The sequence below is a fragment of the Carassius gibelio genome, chromosome A4, assembly GCF_023724105.1.
Source record: "Carassius gibelio isolate Cgi1373 ecotype wild population from Czech Republic chromosome A4, carGib1.2-hapl.c, whole genome shotgun sequence".
Taxonomy (NCBI): Eukaryota; Metazoa; Chordata; class Actinopteri; order Cypriniformes; family Cyprinidae; genus Carassius; species Carassius gibelio.
In genome coordinates, this window is record NC_068374.1 from 2,167,429 (window position 1) to 2,191,512 (window position 24,084).

At 38.7% G+C, this 24,084-nt stretch overlaps 1 protein-coding gene across 1 annotated transcript; it reads left to right on the forward strand.

Moving 5' to 3' along the window:
• Positions 1–2,042: 2,042 nt before the first annotated feature.
• LOC127968302 (membrane-spanning 4-domains subfamily A member 4A) lies at positions 2,043–17,981 on the forward strand. The gene is made up of 8 exons (XM_052569419.1): positions 2,043–2,204; positions 7,549–7,747; positions 8,130–8,240; positions 8,332–8,400; positions 11,585–11,725; positions 12,257–12,373; positions 15,124–15,186; positions 17,311–17,981. Exons 2-8 carry the CDS (start codon positions 7,574–7,576, stop codon positions 17,383–17,385), a joined length of 750 nt encoding a protein of 249 aa, XP_052425379.1. The 5' UTR covers positions 2,043–2,204; positions 7,549–7,573; the 3' UTR covers positions 17,386–17,981.
• The last annotated feature ends 6,103 nt before the right edge of the window (positions 17,982–24,084 follow it).

A 24,084-nucleotide genomic window follows, 5' to 3' on the forward strand; every position in this document is an offset into this window, starting at 1 on the left:
CGTTTGAAGACCAGGACAAACATCATTGAACGAGCCATAACTAAGATATGCTTGCTTAATGAAGCTAAAGAGTAATTGGTTCCCATTAATATAAGCTATATTTTTGGTATTTAAGGCTCCTTTGAATTTGGTGTAATTGCTCTGGCTGATGCAATTAGGGGCTGGAGTGTATGAGCCATATTCATTCGGTATTGTATGTATTTTTTTTTTCCTGTGCCACTAGTGGGCTGGATGTGTTTTGTGGACTAGCTGATCACAGGTCAGCCAGGTATGTCATTTAACCCAGAGGAAACGCAGACACAGGTGTTGCTGATTTGGGAAGCAAACAGTTTTCGACTGTGCTTTTGTGTCTTGCCTTGATAGTGAAGAATACGGTTTGTTGTTTTGGTTATGTATTATGAGTCAAGATATTACAGCTGTATGATATATGGAGGAAAATAAATCTGCTAGATAATAGTAACATGAACTACTGAACTCTCCGTTTGTATTATGTGAGGATGCAAGGGCACACGTCTAAACTTAATCCGTTTTATTAGCAACCAGTAGTAGACTTCGTCTCTTTGCCAGTTCTGCCATTCATGGACTTGCAAGCACAGAAAAGAATGAAGAAAACAAGTATATGGATACAGCACACTGTCAAAATTTATTATTAAAGGTAACCCAGATTTCCTCCCTTCTATATGGCATAGTGCCTTTAGTAGATGGGAAAAGAATGGTTTACATTGAGATCGAATGATCTCTTTAGGTGTTTACAATTACGACGCTATATTACAATCCATAAACACTGGGACATCATAAATAGACTTAATATATGTTAATGCTTGAACAATGCAGTGAATGTGCTGGTATGTGGTGTATTCTTTGAAGTGCTGTCAAGGATTTGTGTATTTATTTGAACTTTAACTGTTGTTATTGTTTGTTTTTTGCTGTTGTTATTTATTTATTTTTAATATATAAAAAAGAAAAAAGTTCAATAAAAACACAGTAAAAAAAAACATATTCTGTTCAATGACATTGTTAACTGACTTTATTTATAACATCTGCTGCTTTGCTTCTGTGACATCAGCCATAAACTTTGTTTTTGTCATTTACATTAGATATATTTGTGTCAGTACATTAATGGCATATTTGAGCAACATTAGTAAACTGTGTAAATATAAAGAAATGCCATATCACATCCATAATCATGTTTAATTATGATATGAAACATCCCATTTTTATTTCAATGTTTTTTTTTTAATTTTGCAAGAATTTTGTGACACTAAACTTTTTGTTAGTTTTGATAGCAAGTGATTTTAAAAGTAGGATGGCTCGCTTTTTAGAAGATGACTGATAATTTTACTCAAATCCATAGTTTATTCTTACTTTTGGAAACCTAATTATTTTATATTTATTATTGTTATTTCTGTTGTTTTTAGAAGTTGTAACTTTGATAATAGTCAGTAGAAAATATAACTACACACAAATTGTTTGTTCACAGAATAATTACACATTATTAAATAAAAAACGCCCAACATGAACCTCAATTTCAGACTAAATTTTTTTTTTCTTTGTGCTCATTCTCAAGCATAGACATTTGGATATTAGCAAAGCTTTTTTATATTAATGGATTAATTAAGGGACAATTTAAAGCTGCATTACAGTTTTATTTAAATTATTTATTTGTTATTATTATTATATATTATTATTATTGTTATTATTTATGCTTGCAAAACCCTCTCCAGACTGTTTGGCCCTTACACACACACACACACACACACGCACACACACACACACACACATCATTCTTTATCAATGCTCATTTTAGTGTGTGCATAATATAGAACAAAGCTAAAAGTAGACTCCGAAAGACGGTGAATATCTAATCATCCAGTAATGATTGTTGTTTAGGTCTAGTACAGCAGCAGTAAACATTATATATCCTCCCTGCACAACTCTCCAGTCACTTATTTTCGTGATGATGCGCTCAACAGGATATGAGGCAATCACAGCTGTCTAGAGTCAGGATGGACCAATCACAGCCTCTTGGTTTCAGGATGGACCAATCACAGCAGCTTGGTGTCAGGATGGACCAATCACAGTCGAGATGGTGCTCATCAGAGCGTTTACTGGGGTTCACGTGTAAATCGAAACCAACAATTCATCTTGTGATAAAAGCGCATTTCTGATCGCTGCAAATCAAAGCTTCTGTCTTTTATCTATCGGTAAGTGGTTTCTTATATTCTACACTGGAAGTTCCTGTCGTAAAGTCAAATTCAACATAATAAAGCTTCTGATTCTTATGTCTTATATGATGCTGTCATGTAAAAGTCACGATATTAAGATGTGCGTTTGGGAGACTGAACTTGAGTTGTGAGCTGTTTACTCGAGAAGTCAGAAACAGTTTATGAACAGCTAACTTTTATCATAAAATGTATATATTAAACACATTTTTTTTCTCCCTATTTAAAAGTGAGAGTAGATGAAGTTTCTGTTTACAAACAATTATTATGTATTGAATGTTTCGACTAGCAGAGAGAAGAGTGGACCGTAAATGATACTCGAACTCGCGTCGCCCGCAGCACAAACGCCCGATCCTCCGCGTCTGCCTTCGGTAAAACTATGTCTAGCCTCCGCTTTCTGCTGTTTTTAGTCAAAACAGCTCGTTTTGCTCGTTGATATTGCGAACAACTGTTTCTTATCATATTATTTGAATGTAATGTCTTAATCATGAACACAGTGGTTTGTTGCACAAACAATTGTTCCTCTGAATTGTGCAGTCGCATAATTACAAAATCCTGGAGGGACTCCAACTTCTCAAAACAGTTTGAGAGCGCGTGCTGAACAAATGACATTAAGAAATTGCGCAAGACTGTCCCAGGCAGGAAACATGTCTAAGCTCCGTGCCCTTAAAGGGATAGATAGTTCACCATGAAGTTTAAATGTTATTATAAATTAATAAATAGTTTTCTATGAATTGTTTAAAAGGATGATCATATGGCTACATTTACAGTAGAACTAAAGAATGGTCATATTAGTGTCCATGTGAACATAATTAAAGGTTGAAAGTATTAATACCATTATCAGAATCAGAATTAGCTTTATTCGCCATTTATTATTTTTAAGGTACTTTCTTTTACATACATACATGCATACATACTCATCTGACATGAGAACAGAAAAAATTTAATAAAATAAAATTAGTAAGACTTGGCAATAAATAATGTGTATGAATCTGGAACAGTGGATTGATTTATGTACAGATTTGTGCATTTAACTCTATATAGGACTGTATAAATAATAGAGATCTGCATATGTAATTACATTATACTTGAGAAGGCAATAATTAAAGATGTAGAATGATTTACAGAAATGAATTACAGAACACAGGTTATGAATCATATGTTAGATGTTTAAGGTAGAGATGGCATAGAGGAAGAACAGTTTTTATGTCTAGATGTTCTAGAGCCCAGAGATCTGTAGCATCTGTTTGAGAGGGGTCTATTATGATGTCACCTGCCTGTTTCTTCACTCTGGAGTTGTACAAGTCCTGAAGGTTTGGCAGGTACACACCAATGATCCTTTCTGCAGTCCTAACAGTCAACTGCAGTCTTCTTAAATCTGATTTTTCATGGCTGACCCAAATCAGACAGTTATAGAAGAGCACAGAACAGACTCAATAATAGCAGAGTAAACCTGTGTCATCTGTGCCTGTGACAGGTTGAACTTTTTCAGCTGATAAAGGAAGTACAACCTCTGCTGGGCCTTTTTCACAATTATCACTTTCATAGAGTGAATTATCACATCAGAGACAGTGTTATGTTACATATATATGTATTTTTTTGCCATTAAAGTGAGGAACCTTTCATGCACCTCATGCACTGCTGCTGCATGAATATGAAGCATCACAACAGTAAGGAGACTCAAGGAAAAACTGGGATTAAAGTCCAAAACCTGGCTTGAATACAGCTGTAATAAAACCAGAGAGAAATTCTGCATGGCAAATAATAGTATTTGAGGCAGTGGTAATATCATTGTGTATTTATTGGTAGGGCTGGGTACCGAACTTCGATGCCTTTATGGTATCGAACGAAAAACTTCGATACTATGAGTATCGGAAAACTATTTATCTTTCGGTGCCAAATTTCGGTTCCAAAAGCCAAGCGGCTGTTTTTCTTTTTTTTTTGCCAAGCGGCTGTGTCTGTGTGAGCTTGTAGCATACGTGCATGTAAGGACCCAAATTCGCCGTGATTGGCTGTCCACCACCACGTGACGTGACGGGATGGGGAGGATTTCTGAAAAAACTCGCTAGTTGTTTTTTCTCAAAATGTTTCCGGCTACACTTTATTAAAGTCATGCCGAGTCAGCAATGTGCAACATATGCAATAATAGTATTGCAACCAAAGCCGGTGTTAATGATGCATTTGTCTGGATGAGTGTTTTGCCCTCCCTCTCTGTTTAGTTTGGTCTACTCTTTTGCGTATCTTGAAACGCCCCCTTTCACGTCGTCTAAAAAACAGAGAGAGAGACAGATTTATCCGGTACAGTGAATTTCGAGACTCGAAAGATGAATTCATTCTCTGTACGCCCTGCACTTCAGATCTATTTGTGAAACACTGGTTTCCACACTGGTTTCGTTAAACAAAATAAATGATTATTTTAAAACATTGACTCAAAAGAATCATGGGTTCACTAATCTGATCATGAACTTGTATTACCAAGTCAAAGATGAGCTATTATTGAACATCTCGAATGAATAAAGACTTCAAGTTCATCTGTAAAGCACATAAAGCTATTGTTTGAGTCTATTTCATGCATGATTCGCATGGATCTGCTAACTGAATGCTAAGAGTGAGTTCTAGAAGAATGTTTGTGTCTTGATGAGCATGTATCGCTCACTTGGAGTCGCTAAATGAACAGCTGTTGTTCTTTTTTTTTTCAATGGAGGATCAGTTGCCCTATTGGTTAAAATCCCCAAACTGTTTAGTTAAATATAAAATTAATAAATGACATAAAAACAGGGGCGTTTGCGTTATGATGTGTTGGGCTGCTGTGGGCCAGAAAGCCTGGGCAACTTTTTGGTCCCAGTCCGCCGCTGAATAGCACACCCCTATCCAAAAAGCACAACCAGTTGTATTAATAATGTTATCCTGAGTGTGAAGTGTTACCAGAATTTGTTTTAATTAAGGTGAAAAATAAAAGTTTTGTGTTTAATGTATTTGTGCTGATGTTGAAATGGATTTCAAAACATATGGTATCGAAAAAAGTATCGTTAGGAACCGGTATCGAAACTGAGGTATCGAAATTGGCACCGGATCAAAAGATTTTGAACAATACCCAGCCCTATTTATTGGTCAGTACTCAGTAGAGGAACTTAGCTTAGTCTGACAGTTAGCCTGCTTTAGACCAGATTAGTTTCCCAGCATAAGTTTCCACAGTAACTAAACTTGAGATAAGGCCTATGCTAATTTTTTGTGTGGAACCAAACCATTTGACAATGAATCAGAATAACTAAAATAAGCCTGAGATGTACATCTCTACTTCCCTCCGGCTACACCTCAGTCATCTGTTGCTCAGGCTCAATTATAGACTTCTTGGCCCTCCTGATCCTCCCTGTTGCCCTGGCTCATTGGCTCGCTGCCTCTGTCAGCTCCACCGTGGGCCACCATCACGGCTGCAGCCTGGGACATGGCTGGCTCCTCCTGCTCAAGGTCCCTTCTGTCTTTTCCCTGACTCCTCTCTCCGTCAGCTCCACCGTGGGCCACCATCACGGCTGCAGCCTGGGACTCGGCTGGCTCCTCGTGCTCCAGGTCCCTTCTGTCTTCTCCCTGACGCCTCCCTCCGTCAGCTCCACCGTGGGCCACCATCATGGCTGCAGCCGGGGACTCGGCTGGCTCCTCCTGCTCCAGGTCCCTTCTGTCCCTTCTCCCTGACTCCTCCCTCCGTCAGCTCCACCGTGGGCCACCATCATGGCTGCAGCCTGGGACTCGGCTGGCTCCTCCTGCTCCAGGTCCCTTCTGTCTTTTCCCTGACTCCTCCCTCCGTCAGCTCCACCGTGGGCCACCATCATGGCTGCAGCCTGGGACTCGGCTGGCTCCTCCTGCTCCAGGTCCCTTCTGTCTTCTCCCTGACTCCTCCCTCCGTCAGCTCCGCCGTGGGCCACCATCATGGCTGCAGCCTGGTACTCGGCTGGCTCCTCCTGCTCCAGGTCCCTTCTGTCCCTTCTCCCTGACTCCTCCCTCCGTCAGCTCCACCGTGGGCCACCATCATGGCTGCAGCCTGGGACTCGGGTGGCTCCTCCTTCTCCAGGTCCCTTCTGTCTTCTCCCTGACTCCTCCCTCCGTTAGCTCCACCGTGGGCCACCATCATGGCTGCAGCCTGGGACTTGGCTGGCTCCTCCTGCTCCAGGTCCCTTCTGTCTTCTCCCTGACTCCTCCCTCTGTCTGGTACGCTCTGGTTCCTACAGTTTCATCCCTGGCTTCTTCCCTCCATCATCTCCTCCCTGGACTCTGGTTGTTGTCCTCCTTCTGGGTGTCCGTACTCTGCTGGAACCTTCTCCAGTATGTGTCCGGCTCCCTGCCAGGTCCCAGGGAGGGGGTCGAAATGTCACACCCCCATTGGACTGGTTGTTGTCTTTTCTCCCACTTGTGCCCATATTTGGTTTGTTTACTGTTCTTATTATTAGTAAACACCTCCATCGTGTTCACCTTTCTGTCCCTTGTGATCTGCCCTGTTTTAGTTCCAATCGATTGAGTTAGAGTTTGTCGGTTATTGCTTTTGTTTTCCTGATTATTGGACTTCTCATGTTCTTTACGGCAAATACTAATCCTACCATCTGAATGTCACAGCAGAAATTGAGACTCATCAGACCTGGCAACATTCTTTTTCATCTTCTATTGTCCAAATTTTGCTGACCTTAGAGTTAGAATTCTGCATACCTTGGTTGTAAAAAGTGGTTATTTGAGTTACTGTTGTCTTTCTATCATCTCTAACCAGTCTGCCCATTCTCCTCTGACCACAACAAGGCATTTGTGTCCACACAAATGCCGCTCACTGGATATTTTCTATGTTTCGGACCATTCTCTGTAAACCCTAGAGATTTTTGTGTGTGAAAATCCCAGTAGATCAGCAGTTTTTGAAATACTCAGACCAGTCCGTCTGGCACCAACAACCATTCCACGTTCAGAGTCACTTAAATCCCTTCTATAGCTTGATTTGAACTTCAGCAAGTCATCTTCACCACATCTAGATGCCCAAATTCATTGAGTTGTTGCCTTGTGATTGGCTGATTGGCAATTTGTTTTATCAAGCAATTGAACAGATGTCCCTAATAAGTGTGTGTGTGTGTGTGTGTGTGTGTGTGTTCGAATCCACTGGTTGAAGCCAATGTGTCCCTGAGCAAGACACTTAACCTCTAGTTGCTCCAGAGGCGTGCAACCTCTGACATATATAGCAATTGTAAGTCACTTTGGATAAAAGCGTCAGCTAATTGAATAAATGTAAATGTAAAATGTGTCTGTTTCATAATCATATCGTTTGCATGTTATGGTTTATTATGATTTTCTACAGGTCATTTGGAGATTCAGAAACCAGAATGTCCAGCACTGTCATACCCATGACCTCTTCAACGCTCGTCATCCAGCTGCAACCGTTAACACAATCAACACCCGTTACGACAAATGCTCCTGTTTATGTACAGCAGGTGGCAGGAGTTTCACCTCTTCATGGACTTCAGGCATTTCTCAAAGGCCAGCCGAAAGCCCTTGGGGTGAGAAATGTCTTGTAAACCCTAATAATTGTTTTTTATTTGTGCATGTCAGTGTGAGAGAGGACATGTACTTGAATAAATTCTGAATGAGGAATTTATGCAATTTTTATTTAAGAACGTGACCAATACAAGATCAGGTTTATCATTTACAGAGTAAAAAAGTAAACTTTACAGTGTTTCAGTTACAGAGAACAATGCTTTAGGAGTTTGAAACTATCAAAAATTGTAAAGGAATCCAATCTTACACATCCGCAAATACTTGCAGAATCATAAGTCCATAACTACAGCTGCCATAAATGTATATTGTATATATTATATTGTTTCCCCTCATGAAAGACTCTTGTCCTTCTCACACTTTCTGAATTATTTTTGTCCCTCACAGACGGTCCAGATTATGATCGGTCTGCTGACTCTCCTGTTTGGCATTGTGTCTACAGTTTTTGCAGATCTTTTCTTTGTCTATAGTGGACTGCCTTACTGGGGATCTGTCATCGTAAGAAACAGTCATACAATTAAGTGTTCCATCTTTCAATACAAGTTACATATTCCAGCGCAAGCCTAATTTTTGGTCTTTCTCTTCTCAGTACATTACTGCAGGCTCACTCTGCATTGCTGCCGAAAATAAAATTAATTCACCCTCCAGTTTGTGTTTGGTATGTACACAGCAGTCATTACTTTTAAGGGTCTAAGCACCGTGCTGGAAGTACCAAAATAGAGTTCTGTTGTGTTTGTACTGATCCTGTACTGGTTTATACAGATTTCTTCTTCTCTTCTTTTTTCTCCTTTATAAGAAAAACACACAACACTAGATGGCACAATAATATTTACTTTTGAAGAACTTCTAGAAACAATAATCCCTTGATTTCCCTTGAATCCTTAAATGTAAATGTATTTATGACAGACAGTAAAATTAACAATCATCATTCACTTTATAACATGACACTACATTGGGTTACATACAGTAACACTCTGGCGTGCAGCAGTCTTATTCAAAACTACCATGAGACATCAGATCTGCAGTCCAGCAGCAGCTCCGGTGGGAGACACAGATGTGACATAAACAAATTCAGACAAAAATTAAGTCAAGTAATATCAAGTTTTCTTTATTGTCAATTCTTCCACATGTACAGTACATACTGACTGGGTCATAGTTCTGTGGTGCCTGGGGCAGTAGGGGGGAAGGAGGGGGAAATTTCGGGAGCCTGATAAATGAAGCTGTCCTTCAGTCTGCTGGTCCTGGTCTGGAGACTCCGCAGTCTCCTCCCTGATGGCAGCAAACTGAAGAAACTGTGTGACGTGTGGTTGGGATCACCTGCGATGCACAGGGCTTTACGGGTGAGACAGGTTCCATAAATGTCCTGGAGGGAGGGGAGAGAGACACCAATGATCTTCTAAACTGGACGGCAGGTCGCATTGGATGTGCCATACCACACAGTGATGCAGCTCGTCAGGATGCTCTCGATGGTGCCTCTGTAGAAGGTGTACATGATGGGGGCCGGGGCTCTGGCTCTCCTCAGTTTGTGGAGGAAGTAGAGACGCTGTTGTGATTTCTTGGCCAGTGCACTGATTTTGTGGTCTGACGTACGAGTCCTTTTTGTGCAGATGTGTGAGTGGATGGCAGTAGTGATGGCATCATCAGTCGAGCGGTTGGACCGATATGCAAACTGGAAGGGGTCCAGGGAGGGGGGGGGGGGCAGACTTGATGTGGTACATGACTAGCCGTTCAAAGCACTTCATGAGGATGGGGGTAAGTGCAACCGGACGGTAGTCATTGAAGCAGGATGGAGATGGCTTCTTTGGGACTGGGATGATAGTGGTAGTTTTGAAACATGTGGGAACAACAGCCTGACTCAGTGAGATGTTGAAAATGTCTGAAGACATCAGTGAGTTCTGCTGCACAGTCTTTCAGTACACGCCCAGGGATGTTGTCAGGACCCGGAGCTTTGTGTGCATTGATCCTGCTGAAGGATCTCCTCATGCTGGGGTCAGCGTCATCACCTGGTCACCAGGAGGAGGTGGAGTCTTCTGTGCAGTGGTGCTGTTTTGTTGCTCAAAGCGAGCGAAGAAGTTGTTCAGCCTTTTTCAGCAGAGAGATGTTGCTGTCACAGGTCCGTGGTGGGGGCTTGTAGTCCGTAATGGTCTGTATCCCCTGCCACAGGCTCCTAGTGTCTCTGCTGTCACTGAATTGGTGAGCTATCCTCCTGGAGTGTGGTCTCTTAGCCTCTCTGATGCCACGGGACAGGTTGGCCCTGCGTTTCGTGTCTTCAGGAGTTTGTAGACCTCCCCTGTCATCCACGGCTTCTGGTTGGCCCGGACAGTGATGGTTTTTGTGACCGTTACATCATCAATACACTTATTGATGTAGGCAGTGACAGTCTCTGAGTACTCCTGGAGGTCAGTGGTGTTATTGCATGTGGCAGCCTGTTTAAACATGTCCCAGTCAGTTGTGTTGAAGCAGTCCTGAAGAATCTCTGATGATCCTTCCTGGCCACATTTTAATCTGTTTGTAAACTGGTTTGGCGACTTTAATGAGTGGTCTGTATGCAGGCATTAGCATGACACTGATGTGGTCTGAGGCTCCGAGGTGGGGGAGGGGGAGGGCTTTGTAAGCTCCTCTCTGTGTGGTGTAAAATGTTATTACCTAAAGTTGGAAAGTAAATGTGTTGGTTAATATTTGGAAACACACTGACACATTGACTAAATATCATTTGTTTTTTTGATGTCATGTATGTTTTTAAATTGTATGTAAATGCTGTTGTCTTGGCCAGGTCACTCTTAAAAAAGAGATTTTTAATCTCAATGAGTTTTTTATCTGGTTAAATAAAGGTTAAATAAAATAACACTCTTTAAGTCAGCATGGTTGATATCCCCAGCTATGATGAGAAAAGCATCAGGGTGTGCTGTCTGCTGCTCACCGATGTGGTGGTACAGTTCATTTTGTGCGTCGTTCCTGTTGCTGTTGTTGGGGGAATGTAAACCGAGATGAGCAGTATGGCAGTATAAATCCTCGGCAGATAGAATGGCTGGCTCTTATTAATCATAAACTTCACCAGGGGTGAGCAGTGTTTGCAAATCACAACAGCATCATGGCACCGAAAAAAAAAAGCCTGCCGCAGTGTGATTTACCGCATTAACTCTGTCCGCCTGATAGCACGTCAGCTGGTCGAGCTGAATAGCGCGGTCTGGAAAAAAGAGGCACAAAATAACTTTCACTGACTTTTCATTAAATGTTTATTTGTCAGTCTAACACTCTCTTCTACTTCTATTCTTAAAATGCCTATTTTAGACTTGCACTTGCATTTGGTTTCTTTTTATTTATTATACAATAAACATAAGTGGTAAAAAGGCACTAGCTTGCTAATTTTCTTTTTTCTTTTTCTTTTATTATATAATTTGCTAAAACAAAACCCTTGCTACATGTACTGCATTAAGCTAAATGAGACTTGTTATAGCACTTGTATATCATTGCTCTTTAGTTGATTTTGAGTGCTTCTATTGTCCTCATTTGTAAGTAACTTTTGCATGAAAGCGCCAGCTAAATGAATGAAATGTAAATGTAAACGTAAAGACTTGTAAGTGACAGAACTCATCTTTTGACCAAACGTCATTAAAACAAATTATGGATTTGCCCTGCAAAATTGTATCACTTCATTATCCACATGATCTATTGGTGCTTGGACCCTGATGTTTGCTTCTATATTTATTTATTAATGTGAAGTAATTTTTTTTTTTTAATCACACTACATATACTTTTCCATCTATATTAATGTGTTACCACAATGCTTTAAAGATCTTGCTAATTTATTAATCTGTTTTATGTTTGTTTTCTCCCTATAGGTGAATGCTTCACTTGGAATGAACATTTTCAGTACTATAACCGCCGGCATTGCCATTATTTTAGCCTCTCTGGATTTGGTTATAGGGCCATTCACTAACTGCAATGATTATGACTGTTACTATTTAGAAAGAAACTATGAGGTGTGTCATCAACTTATCAACTTATTTAGTAATTACAGTAATATCACAGCAGTACACAAGCCTTATTCTGCACTCATCTCTTCACTCTTTTTATCTGCCATTTCACAAGTAGTTAATATATCATTTACAACACAAGAAGAAGTTGAAACTATATGTTAATTGTAAAGTTAGCTCAGTTTGACCTATAAGAGCCAAATTTAATAACCGACTGTACCATTGCAAACTCTTTCAGATGTTAATTTGCACTTCTCTCTCCTTTCTTTTCTTTATTGGTTTGTTTGTTTGTCATATTCTCTTTTTCATTTGTCATTATGTCATATGTGTTATTCAATGAAATTTCTACTATCACCATTGCTTTTATTGGATTGTGCTCTCAAACTGATTTGCGCTGTTCAGTAAATCTGGCCCTAAGTATGTTATATTAACATATGAACATCAAGGATGGTTGATTCTGGACTGCTGAGCATTGTGAGTAGTAATTGTCATTGATTTTGGTATTATTATTTGTATTAATGTTTCATTTTCTCTCAGACTCTCTTCAGGGGAATCAGAGGAGTGTTGCTGTTATTCGCTGTGCTTGAGTTTATCATCTCCATCTATCTGTCAGCATTTGCCTGTAAAGCCACTGGCTGCTGTTGCTCTCCTCAGGTGAGTAATGTCCTAGATCAGGGTTTCTCAAACTGTTTTATTATCTATATATAAAGGTATAGCTTCACTTAAAAAGGTAAAATCTACAGTTGTATCTCAGCCCTGGATTAACACAGAGAGTCAGTCAATCAGACAAAAATGTGCAGAGCAAATGGAACAAAAGATAAGCTCCAAGTCTGGTATGAGATTCTTAGAGTTTGTATGGTTACTTATTTATTACAGTTTATTACATCAGCCAAAGCACAGTATTTTTCTGACTTAATCTCAAAGAACCATAGCCCCCTTCTGCATTGTCATGGACTTCTTTGTATTTTCTTTTAGTTTCTGTCTTCCATTGATTAGTTCATTCTCACCTGTTTGTTCCTTGTTATTTCACCCTACTTATGCTGCATTCCAGGCAACCCTTAAAACATGTTTTTCCTATTACTATTACATTTTATTTGGATTACCTTTGTTTTTTGTGCGCATATGACAAGCATATTAGATCCTGTAACTCGTTGGAATGTTGAATTACTTACAAATGCTCCTAGGTGTCTGGAGTCGGAGTAGTGATCTGTATTGATTGTGTTAATTTGTGGTAATGTGGAGAGTGTAAAGCACTTTGGTCAACAAGTTGTCTTTAAACGTGTTATAGAAATAATTGTTGATTGATGTTTGTGCCTGATGGGAAGAAAGATATTTTAATAATGTGAATTATGTGAAAAAGTATGCGTTTTTTCGAAACATCAAGAATGAGAGCATGTTCTATTATGCCGCGTTTCCACCGAAATTACCCGGAACATTTGTACCAGGAACTTTTTTTCCCAGGAACTTTTTTCCCCCCAGACCCGTTGCTTTCTGCGTTTCCACCGCGGTGTAAAGTACCGGGTAGATTAGGCAAATAGACTGGTGACGTAGGTCTGCGGGTTTCTCAATACAAAGTACCGCTGATTTAAAAAAAAAAAAAAAGGTACGCTGATTTTGGACGTGCATCATCATCGGTAGTTAGTTCTGACTTTGTGCATTCGACTGGGGAGTTTGATGTCAGCGACGACGCGAATCCTGTAATTTTCCTCTCTGTATATTTACAATAAAACGAAATAGGATATAAAATACCACTGCCTCCTTTGGTTTTCATTTAAGCATAATAACAGCTGCAGAAATGTACTTAGTTCAGGGATATGTGTATATGCAGCCATTACAATGAAACAAAATATTATATTTATAATATTATATTATAATATTTTATTTTCATTTTAACATATAAATAAATTGAATACAGACCAAAGAAAACCTGTTAGATTTACCCCGCAGCTGAATTATGTTATGTTTAACCACTAAAGAGACATCAGAGCCAGCGGCACATATCAGAAGATCTGTCCGAGATGAGGCTGCTCTCTGTGGATACATGAGGACTGAGCTTCCGCTGATCGAGTGGAGCTCACCGTCTACGAGAACGGCGAAATACATTTTTAAATTTTAAATGCGCTGTCTTTATAAATAAACCATAGATTTGAGTTTTAAACAACTACATTCTCGCCTGAAATACTTTTAAAATTACATTTCATGACACAATAACAGTAATATTTGAAAATTATCCGAATAAATGGTGTTTGAACTCAACCAATGCTGCGTGAACTCAGATCGCTTTGGCTACTGTTATTTTCCCCTCAGTATATTTACAATAAAACTAAATAGGATATAAAATACCACTGCCTCCTTTCGTTTTCATTTAAACATAATAACAGCTGCAGAAATGTACTTAGTTCAGTGATATGTGTAATGTTATATACAGCCATTGCAATGAAACGAAATATTATATAGACTTGCCTTTTTTATTTTCATTTTAACATATAGATAAATTGAATACAGACCAAAGAAAACCTGTTAGATTTACCCCGCAGCTGAATTATATTTTATGTTTAACCACTAAAGACACATCAGAGCCAGCGGCGCATATCAGAAGGTCTATCCCAGGAGAGGCTGCTCTCTGCGGATACATGAGGACTGAGCTCCCGCTGATCGAGTGGAGCTTATCGTCTCTGAGATCGGCGAAACACATTTTTAAATAGGCACTGTCTTTATAAATAAACCACAGATTTGAGTTTTAAACAACTACATTCTCGCCTGAAATACTTTTAAAATTACATTTCATGACACAATAACAGTAATATTTTGAAAATGTTGATTCGAATAAATGGTGGTTGAACTCAACCAATGCTGCGTGAACTCAACCAATCAGAATGTTTAGCGCCAAAGTCCCGCCCCCGAAAGTTCCGGAACTTTGAAAAAGTACCACCTCGCCAGCAGGGACTTTCTGAGGGGCATTTTTTTACCCGGAACTTTATTTAGTTCCTGGTTCCTGCGGTGGAAACACACCAAGTACCAGCCCAAAGTCCCTAGTTCCTGGGTAAAGTTCCTGCGGTGGAAACGCGCCTTTACTCTTCCGATACAAAATCAAGTCTTTGTAAAAGAGCATAATAGGACCCCTTTAATACATTTAATGCATGTTTGTAGTTCTAATCAAATCTTAATTTAAAGTGCAATGTTTTGTGGGTAATTGTAGCTGTTAACATATGCACAGATCTGCACAGGAAATAGTAAACCATCCATTACCTCTTGGAGTCTCAATTAAACAAACAATGATTTGGGATGCATTTATTTCTAATTTCTTATTCCCGTGACAATGAAACTGTTTGTCAGTGTTTTTGCATGTATGTCATCTCACAGTAAGAAGGTATAAAACATTACATGTGTATTTTTCCCCAAAGGTGCAGTTTGCTCAAGTTTTAGCACCACAGCCAAATGATTTCCACGATCTTAACAGCTCAGAGGTAAGAATTTGAACAAGCTGTGTTCAACACAGTCTCTGCATTTTTTCACAGTTTGTTTCAGAACAACCTCCTTGACAGCAACCAATCTGGCTTCAGAAGTGGACATTCAACTGAGACGGCCTTGCTCTCAGTTGTTAAAGCTCTAAGACTGGCAAAAGCAGAATCCAAATCTTCAGTACTTATCCTGCTTGATCTGTCCGCTGCTTTTTTTTTAGGTCCTTCAAAGTATCTTGGAGAGGTGAGGTGTCCAAGTCTCAACATCTAACTACTGGGGTGCCTCAGGGCTCAGTTCTTGGACCACTTCTCTTCTCTGTCTACATGGCATCATTAGGTTCTGTCATTCAGAAACATGGCTTTTCATACCACTGCTATGCTGATGACACTCAACTCTACCTCTCATTCCATCCTGATGATCCGACGCTAGCTATTCGCATCTCAGCTTGTCTAACAGATATTTCTTACTGGATGATGGACCATCACCTTCAACTCAACCTTGCCAAGACAGAACTGCTTGTGATTCCAGCAAACCCATCGTTTCATCACAATTTCACCATCAAGTTAGGCACATCAACCATAACTCCTTCAAAAACAGCTAGAAGCCTTGGAGTTATGATTGATGATCAGCTGACTTTCTCACACCACATTGCTAAAACTGTCCGATCCTGCAGTTTTGCTTTATTCAACATCAAGAAGATCAAGCCCTTTCCCTTACGAAAATTAACCATGGTTTTACTACAAATAAAACCAAAAAACCATGGTTACTGTAGTTAAACCATGGTAACCACAAATTAACCATGGTTTTGCTATATTAACCATAGTTTTACCATGGTATTTGTAGTAAATCTGTGGTTTTACAAATGGCAGTCAATACGCCAAAAAACCATGGGTTACTACAGTTTTACTATAATAAAACCATGGTTATTTTTCGTAAGGGTTGTTTCGGAACATGCTGCACAACTGTTCAAGCTCTTGTTCTGTCCAGGCTGGACTATTGCAATGCAATAATAATAATAATAATATAATAATAATTCATTACATTTATATAGTGCATTTCTAGGCACTCAAAGCACTTTACATAGTCTGGGGGTATTTTCTCATCCACCACCAGTGTGCAGCATTCACCTGGATGATGCGACGGGAGCCATATTGCTCTTGAACGCCCACCACACACCAGCTTACTGATGGAGAGGAGACAGAGTAATGAATCCAATCAGCAGATATGGGGATTGTTAGGAGGCCATGATGATCAGATGGCAATGGGCAAATTTAGCCAGGATGTTGAGGTCATACCTCTTCTCTCAAAACGTAAAACATTAGCGTATCGAAGCATATCACATAAAATTGCATTAAGGCATTGATGTTTGCCTACAAAACTACCTCTGGCTCTGCATCCATTTACCTAAATTCGTTACTTCAGACTTATGTGCCTCTAGAAGCTTGCGTTCTGCAAGTGAACGTCGCTTGATTGTTCATCCCAAAGAAGCACAAAGTCACTTTTACGGACTTTTAAATTAAATGTTCCCTTCTGGTGGAATGAACTCCCCAACTCAATTCGAGCAGCTGAGTCCTTAGCCATCTTCAAGAATCGGCTTAAAACACATCTCTTCCATCTTTATTTGACCTTCTAAATTTAACACTCACTATTCTAATTCTATTCTTTAAAAAATAAAATCTTCCTTTTTCTAATCTTTTTGTATTCTTTCTATTTTATTTTTATTATACAGTTATAAAAAAACACTAGCTTGCTCTATTATTTTTCTATTCTATTGGTTTTCTTTTTATTTATTACATTATTTATAAGCCCTTGCTACGTGTACTGTGTTTATGTTAACTGAGACTTGTTATAGCACTTATATATCATTGCTCTTTTATTGTTTTTGATTGCTTCCATTGTCCTCATTTGTAAGTCACTTTAGATAAAAGTGTCTGCTAAATGAATAAATGTAAATAATTTGAGTTTGAGTAAAATTCCATGAAAAGCATTCTTTGAATTTATGGTTGATTTGTCCATGTATTGGAAACATGTAAAGCACTCAGTAATGGGTGCAATAACAGTTACATATATGATCAGCTTATAGATTGTTTTTTTTTAATTGATAATATTCGCTTTTTGTTTCCTTGCAGATCCCTGTGGCCAGCTGCGCTTCCGTTCATCATCATCTTGTAGATGTTCCTCCACCATACAATGAATTCAAATAAACATAAATAAGTGGACAGTGTTCCCTTATGAAACAAATGTATGGGAATGCGTTGTATATTAAATAATGCTTTCCATATATGGTAAACCAGTGCTTATATTTTTCAATATATTGCAAACGCTGATTTGATGCATATAAAATAATACATGGAATTGTTTTATTGAAACACCTGATGCATTCATTCTGTATGTATTATTTCATATATTGTAATATACTAGCACAATATATTATTTAGTATTTTTTCAGTATGCATAAAGCAGTTTATTAATGGCTAGTATACCACACATTTTCTTTTTTCAAGGGTTGTGGTCCTGCACTAGTGTGTGATGATTTTGTGTAACACACTTGTTTTTCCTCTGTCCATCTCTCAATATAAAATAACAATATAAACCGAGAGTATAGAAAATCATTCAAAATAATAGTCTCTTGACATAAAAACATAGGAAACATGTGGCACTTATAACACTTACAAAATATACAGTTTAAATGTTATGTACTTACTTCACATCAAGGAGAAACAAAATCCAGAATTGTATTCAATTTATACTCAAATGCTTGTTTACACTACATAGTAATAAAGCATTATGATCGTTATAACCACCTGCCTCTCTTTTCCTTCTGGGAAATGCTGTCTGCGATGAAATGTGTTTTCTTAAGTTTGGTAATAAGTATATTTATAATGGCTGCCTCAGTACTTTTTAAATTTCTTTGAAAAATAGCATCTGTTTAATGTCTTTTTTGAAATGAATCACTCTAGCTGACAGCATTATCATTGTAGACTACAGAATGTTTATACAATAATTTTAAGGGGTCATGACCTGCCTTTTTTATATTTTGTCCACTTATAATGATAAAGATTTTTACATAAAAAAAACAATTTCAAAATGACTAAATGTAATTATTTGAAATTTACAGGCTATTTTCTGTTCTGTTTTCAACCCCCTCATCAGAACGCTATTTTGAATAGGTGAGGTGGATTGTTGACTCAAAAGTAAACTGCTATGATTGTCTAAAAGTTCTGTATGTTTGACAGTCTACGTCCTTCACATATGAACGCTGCTGTGATTTATGTTAAAACAAATGAGTAAATACTTAGTAAATACTAAACAATCTATAATAAAAGACAAAGCAATAGTGAGAACATAAAAAAAGCACAACATCGTGTGTTCCTGTGGGTCAAGTGGTAGAGCATTGCGTTATCAGTGCAAGATTGTGGGTTCGATTCCCAGGGAACACATGTTAGGTAAAAACTGGTAAAACACATGTTTGGTAAAAACTGTTAGCCTGAATGCACTGTAAGACGCTTTTGATAAAAGCGTCTGCTAAATGCATAAATGTTAATGTATTACCGTATTTTTCGCACTATAAGGGGCACTTAAAAGCCTTTAATTTTCTCAAAAAACAACAGAGCGCCTTATAATCTGGAGCGCCTTATAATCGGAGCACTTTATATGAATTTATCTGTCAAAATGTTTACAGTCCCTTTAGCACAGCTCCATCTAGTGGATGCATAATGCAAACCCAGTCAAACATTTGACTGCAGTATCTTCTATTCTATGCAGAGCCGGATTATCCATAAGGGCACTTGGGCCAGTGCCAAGGGGCACCAACCATTCAGAACAACTGGGGGGCACCACATGACACAAGCTTTAAAAAAAATTTCGTAAATTGTTTTATTATTAACTTGAAATTCTTAAAAGACCATACATAACTCGTTTATGAACACTAACTTAATAATAATAAATTATAAATAAAGATTACATGACCACTATCAGTCCCCCTCTTCCGTCCCCAATCTGTCAGATTTGAGTTGGTCCACAAAAGGTACGCGGTGCAAATGTGTCATATTTTTAAGAGAAAATGAATCAAAATGGACAGATGTCAATTTAGAGGTTTTGCAAAAAGAAAGTTAGAGAAAGACAAGGACGCTAGACGTTTAGCTACATTTCATTTAGTAGTAGCTTATCAGTGGTGACTGTCAGTTTGTGTGCATGTGACAGGATTTTTCAGAAACATTTATACAAGACGTAGTCAACCAAATGATGAACACTATTAAGAGCAATCATTTTATAATGCAATCACACTTGTATCAATAATTGTTAGTTCTGTTTGTTGATTCAGGGTCAGCATCATCTGGGGTCCTCTGAGGGTCAGCATCATCTCTTCTCAGGTGTTCTGGATCCAGACTGGAGCTTGTGTAAATCCTAGTTACAGCAGAAACAGAGAAACAAATAGAGACATCAAAAGCTGAGACCGGAACGGATGTGGGTGGAACGGAAGTGATAAGGAGGGGCAGAAAATAGGGGAAGCTGGAGAGGTGCGCGCGACGTTCGAACGGAGAGTGCCAGAGAGGCAAAGAAATAAAGGCATTTCTCGCAGTTCCTTTGTTTTTTCGGGAACAGCATTTGACGAGTATGGAGGTGAGCTGATAAGGGGCTGGACCGAGCTCGTGCTGCTGCGAGTCCTATCATGAGAGGACGTGATTGCTGTGGAACCGAGCTGTGTGTTTGTCCAATACGAGAAAGCGCTGCTAATTGCATTTGCTGAGATGTTGTTTGCCTCCGTCTGAAGATAACTGAGGTACTGTAAAATGAAGCTGATTTCTGAATGAGTGACTTGTGATGCTATTGTTTTGAGAAAATTCTTCAGATGCTGTTTTTGACACGTTACTGCTGCTGGGTGGACGTGGACGGCATTGCAGACTCCATGATGCTCTTTTGGCAGTACTGAATTTCCTGTTTGAGTGTTAAACCAGTAATCTGGGACTTAGCATTATGTTTAACTTTTCTCTAAAAGAGTTTTTATATTGATACTTGAATAGACTTTATGAACTGAGAACAGTGCTTGCTTTTGAACAAAACTACATCTGGGTTTTTTTTGTTTTTGTTTTTGTTTTGTGCATTGATGCAAGATTTTCCTGTTTACGAGAAGCATTCACATGGTCAGCGATTTTGATTTAGATTTTTGATTTTTCTCAGAAATTTACTTTCTTGTTTTTCCTTCTTAAAAAGAAAATACTTGATTTTAACAGATTTCCATTGATTGACTGATTACCCTGCCATATAAGGATGCTCCAACATCAGCCCAGTTCTGTGGTGAGGTAAAAGACTGATATTGAGTTTATACCCGGGTATGTTGATTGTCATTTAAAAATACTGTGAAGTGAGATGTAAAAATTTACTTAGAACTGTTTGTTTAACTGAACATCATCAGAACTTTTTGGGAGATCAGAGTTTTTTTATTTCTGATTGTTGGGGGGGATTACAGCAGTAAACAAAGAGACTTTGAACACAAGTTTGATATAAGTAAAATCTGTTTCTGTTTTTCATACACTTTCATCGGTCAATTCACAAAGGAAGAGGTTGTGTTTTTTTATTTTCTGTTATTTTTGTTTATTTTGTGTTTACCAAACACTGTCTTGGAGTAGGTGCATTCCTCTTGTCTTGTGTGCTGATAGAGAGGAAGAGGGGTTAATTAACACATAATACTCTGGGTAGCTATCGTGTACATGATTAAATTCCAGAGCCTCAATCCTCATCAGTCGCTGCTACGACAGAGAGAAGCATACTTATCAAGGCAGATAAAAACATACTTAAGTAAATAAGTAAAGGATTCAAATGTACTAGGGTTTGGAGACCTAGCTCTTGCAATTTCCCTAGTCGTCCAAGATTTATTTTAGCAGAAGTTAAACTCACCCCTACATTGTAGTGAAATGTTCCGCTACATTAATTTGGCGTCACGAACAGGATCATACTTGGCCTGATCTTTGCTTTTTGTAGTATTCTGTCCCAGGTCTGTGAGCAAGAAGAAAAATGGCGGAACTGGAGGAGCTGAAGAAGGAGTTTGCTGGTATGCAGAGGAGGTTAGTGGAACAAGCTGGAGCTCTGGATCATGCCGGAATGGAACAGCTGGAAGCTCTGTCACTGGCAAGGGCTGTAATGGAGCAGCAGGCATCCACTCGTGCACCACCAGCAACATTGGTTTCATCGATGGCGTATTACTAGGCCTAATCTGTTTTGAAAGCTTAATACATTCATAATAATTCAAATTATATTACAAATATCAAGATACTGGTAACAAAAATAAACACGGAAATATAATACATACATTTTTTCGAGCTCAGATAAGATTACAAAGATCATAGGGCACCCTAACTAGCTCACTCCCTCTTCCAGCTCGTCAGTTTCCTCTGCATTGGATTATGGGAAATAGTGCTTCAGTGAGTGCATATTGTTTGTACACTTGAAATCAGAGAGGATTGTGAGTAAAAAGTAGTGAAGGGATGTAGGGAATGAATGTAGGGAAATCAGAATTTGGACAGTACACCGGAAATAGTCCTCTATATAGGGGATAGGGAGCGGTTTTGGACACAGCTGTAATAATACAACATAGAAAAAGTAGTCAAAACACATCTAACAGAACACAAATTGTTAACTTTGTTCCAAAATAAAGTTGCCTATTTTTTTATTAACAAAAAATGTCAATATGCATATTCTATAAACAGAAGATCCAATATTTATAATGAACTGGCACCTCAAAAAATGGTGCATACGAGCCTTAACTACAGCAAGTGTCATTATGTCCTCCATACCCCAAGAACATCTCAGTTATATTATGTATGTAACCATCAATCCTTGAAAGAGGGAAGAAGTTACGGCAATGATGTTAGGGGTCTCCCTAAGATATCTGCTAGAGAGGAGGCAACATTTTGAGTGGAGTGAGCTCACACTCCCAAGGGGCATGGCTCACCTTGTGATTTGCCTCCTACAAAGGCAGTGCTTGCAGGTTCACTACCTGGTCCCGAAAGGGAGCAGTGGGAAATTTTTGGTACATAATCAGGCTGGGGTCTCCGGGTACCATGAGAGTCAGCTGGCCCAAATTCAAGGCAAAAATCAGTGACTGAAAATGCCTGCAGGTTCACAATCCTCTTGATAGAAGTAAGCGCACCCAGGAGCACGGCCTTAAATGACAAAAACTTGAGCTCAACTGCAGGGGTGTAGCCATCTTTTCAGAAGTGAGGGGGACAGAAATTATATATATATATATATATATATATATATATATATATATATATATATATATATATATATATATATATATATATATACATACACACACACACACACACACACACACACACATTTCAATATAATATAAAACATTACAATGGAGCATTTCTGTAATCTATAGCCTACCAGTCAACAGTTTTTGAACAGTAAGATTTGTAATGTTTTTAAAGAAGTCTCTTCTGCTCACCAAGCCTGCATTTATTTGATCCAAAGTATCATTCAAAAATATATATATTTTGGAAAAGAAATTATAGATATGAATACTTTTATTTAGCAAGCTTTAAAATCTCAATAAATAACATTTTGAAATATATTCAAATAGAAAACAGATATTTTAAATAGTCTAGTAAACATATTTTAGTTTACTGTTTTGCTGTACTTTGGATCAAATAAATGCAGGCTTGGTGAACAAAAGAGACTTGACTGGTAGTGGATACTATAGGCAACTTTAATTATTCTATAACTGCTTGACAATAACAAATATTTTTTTTAAAATATACTACAAACACTTATTTATCACATAAGAAGGCCGGATAGTTTCAATACTGTAATAAATCTATTTTTTCTCACTGTTCTGTTGAATCTCACTGTTTTGTTGATATACCGTTTATCACCTGCTGGAGATGTTTTGAAAAACCATATATTGTCTCAATCGTATATTAATGTCTTCGTGTTTCCAAAAGCTTAAGTTCTTCTGTCAAAACCACTGTTTCCAAACAACGCTAGCTGGACGCTGTTGCCCATATTAGGAGTTTCCTGATATGACTTTCTGCGCGAGAGTGCGCTCCGGCATCGAGGATGGATGAAACACACACTGCAGTGTTTAGCGCTTCTGGGTCCGAGGTCCGAATAAAATATCAGGTCATGCGCAGACTTTTCTGTCTCTTTGAGTTTAAATCTATATTTATTCACACCAGCTCTTGAAAACATCTATGGGAACACATTTGACTGAAAAAGTGCGGGGGATGAATTTCCATGATATTAAAAGTGGGGGGGGGACGTCCCCCGCATAATCTACGCCCCTGCTCAACTGGGTTAAGCAGCTCAAAGGGGGAATATGGAATATATACTGTAAACAGTATATTGTAAATCTCCAGTGATAATTTAACACTGATTAGTGATTATACAGCTCAGCAACGAGTCCGGTCTTGAACTCGAGTCCGGACTCGAGACATTTTTCTGTCGTCTCGGACTTGTCTCGGACTCGTTGAATTTGCACTCGGACTTGTCTCGGACTTGGCCATTGGACTCGCCAAGTCTTCTAGTTGGTCTCGACCGAGTCCAAAAAAAAAAAAAAAAAAAAAAGTATCCTTCAAAACAAAACCACATTTGCATGATGTCGCGAATGAAAACGTGTGGAAAACACTAGGCGCGCCGCTCTCCTTATTTCCAAAGCACTCTGTAGCCTGCGCTCGCGCTCCAGTGGCGTCTGCTGTTGCTGGGCAACCATGACGACGATGAAGTTTCAGCAAAGAATAAATGGATTTCCAGCACTAAACATCCCTTTCAGTAGCTCTGCTAATAGATTCATTTAAAAAATGGCTATTCCTGTACAGCTATGATCATCTGTTTCTCCATTTTATCTTTCAGTATTGTTCCGGGAAAGGATGTGCATGACCAACGGTGCACTT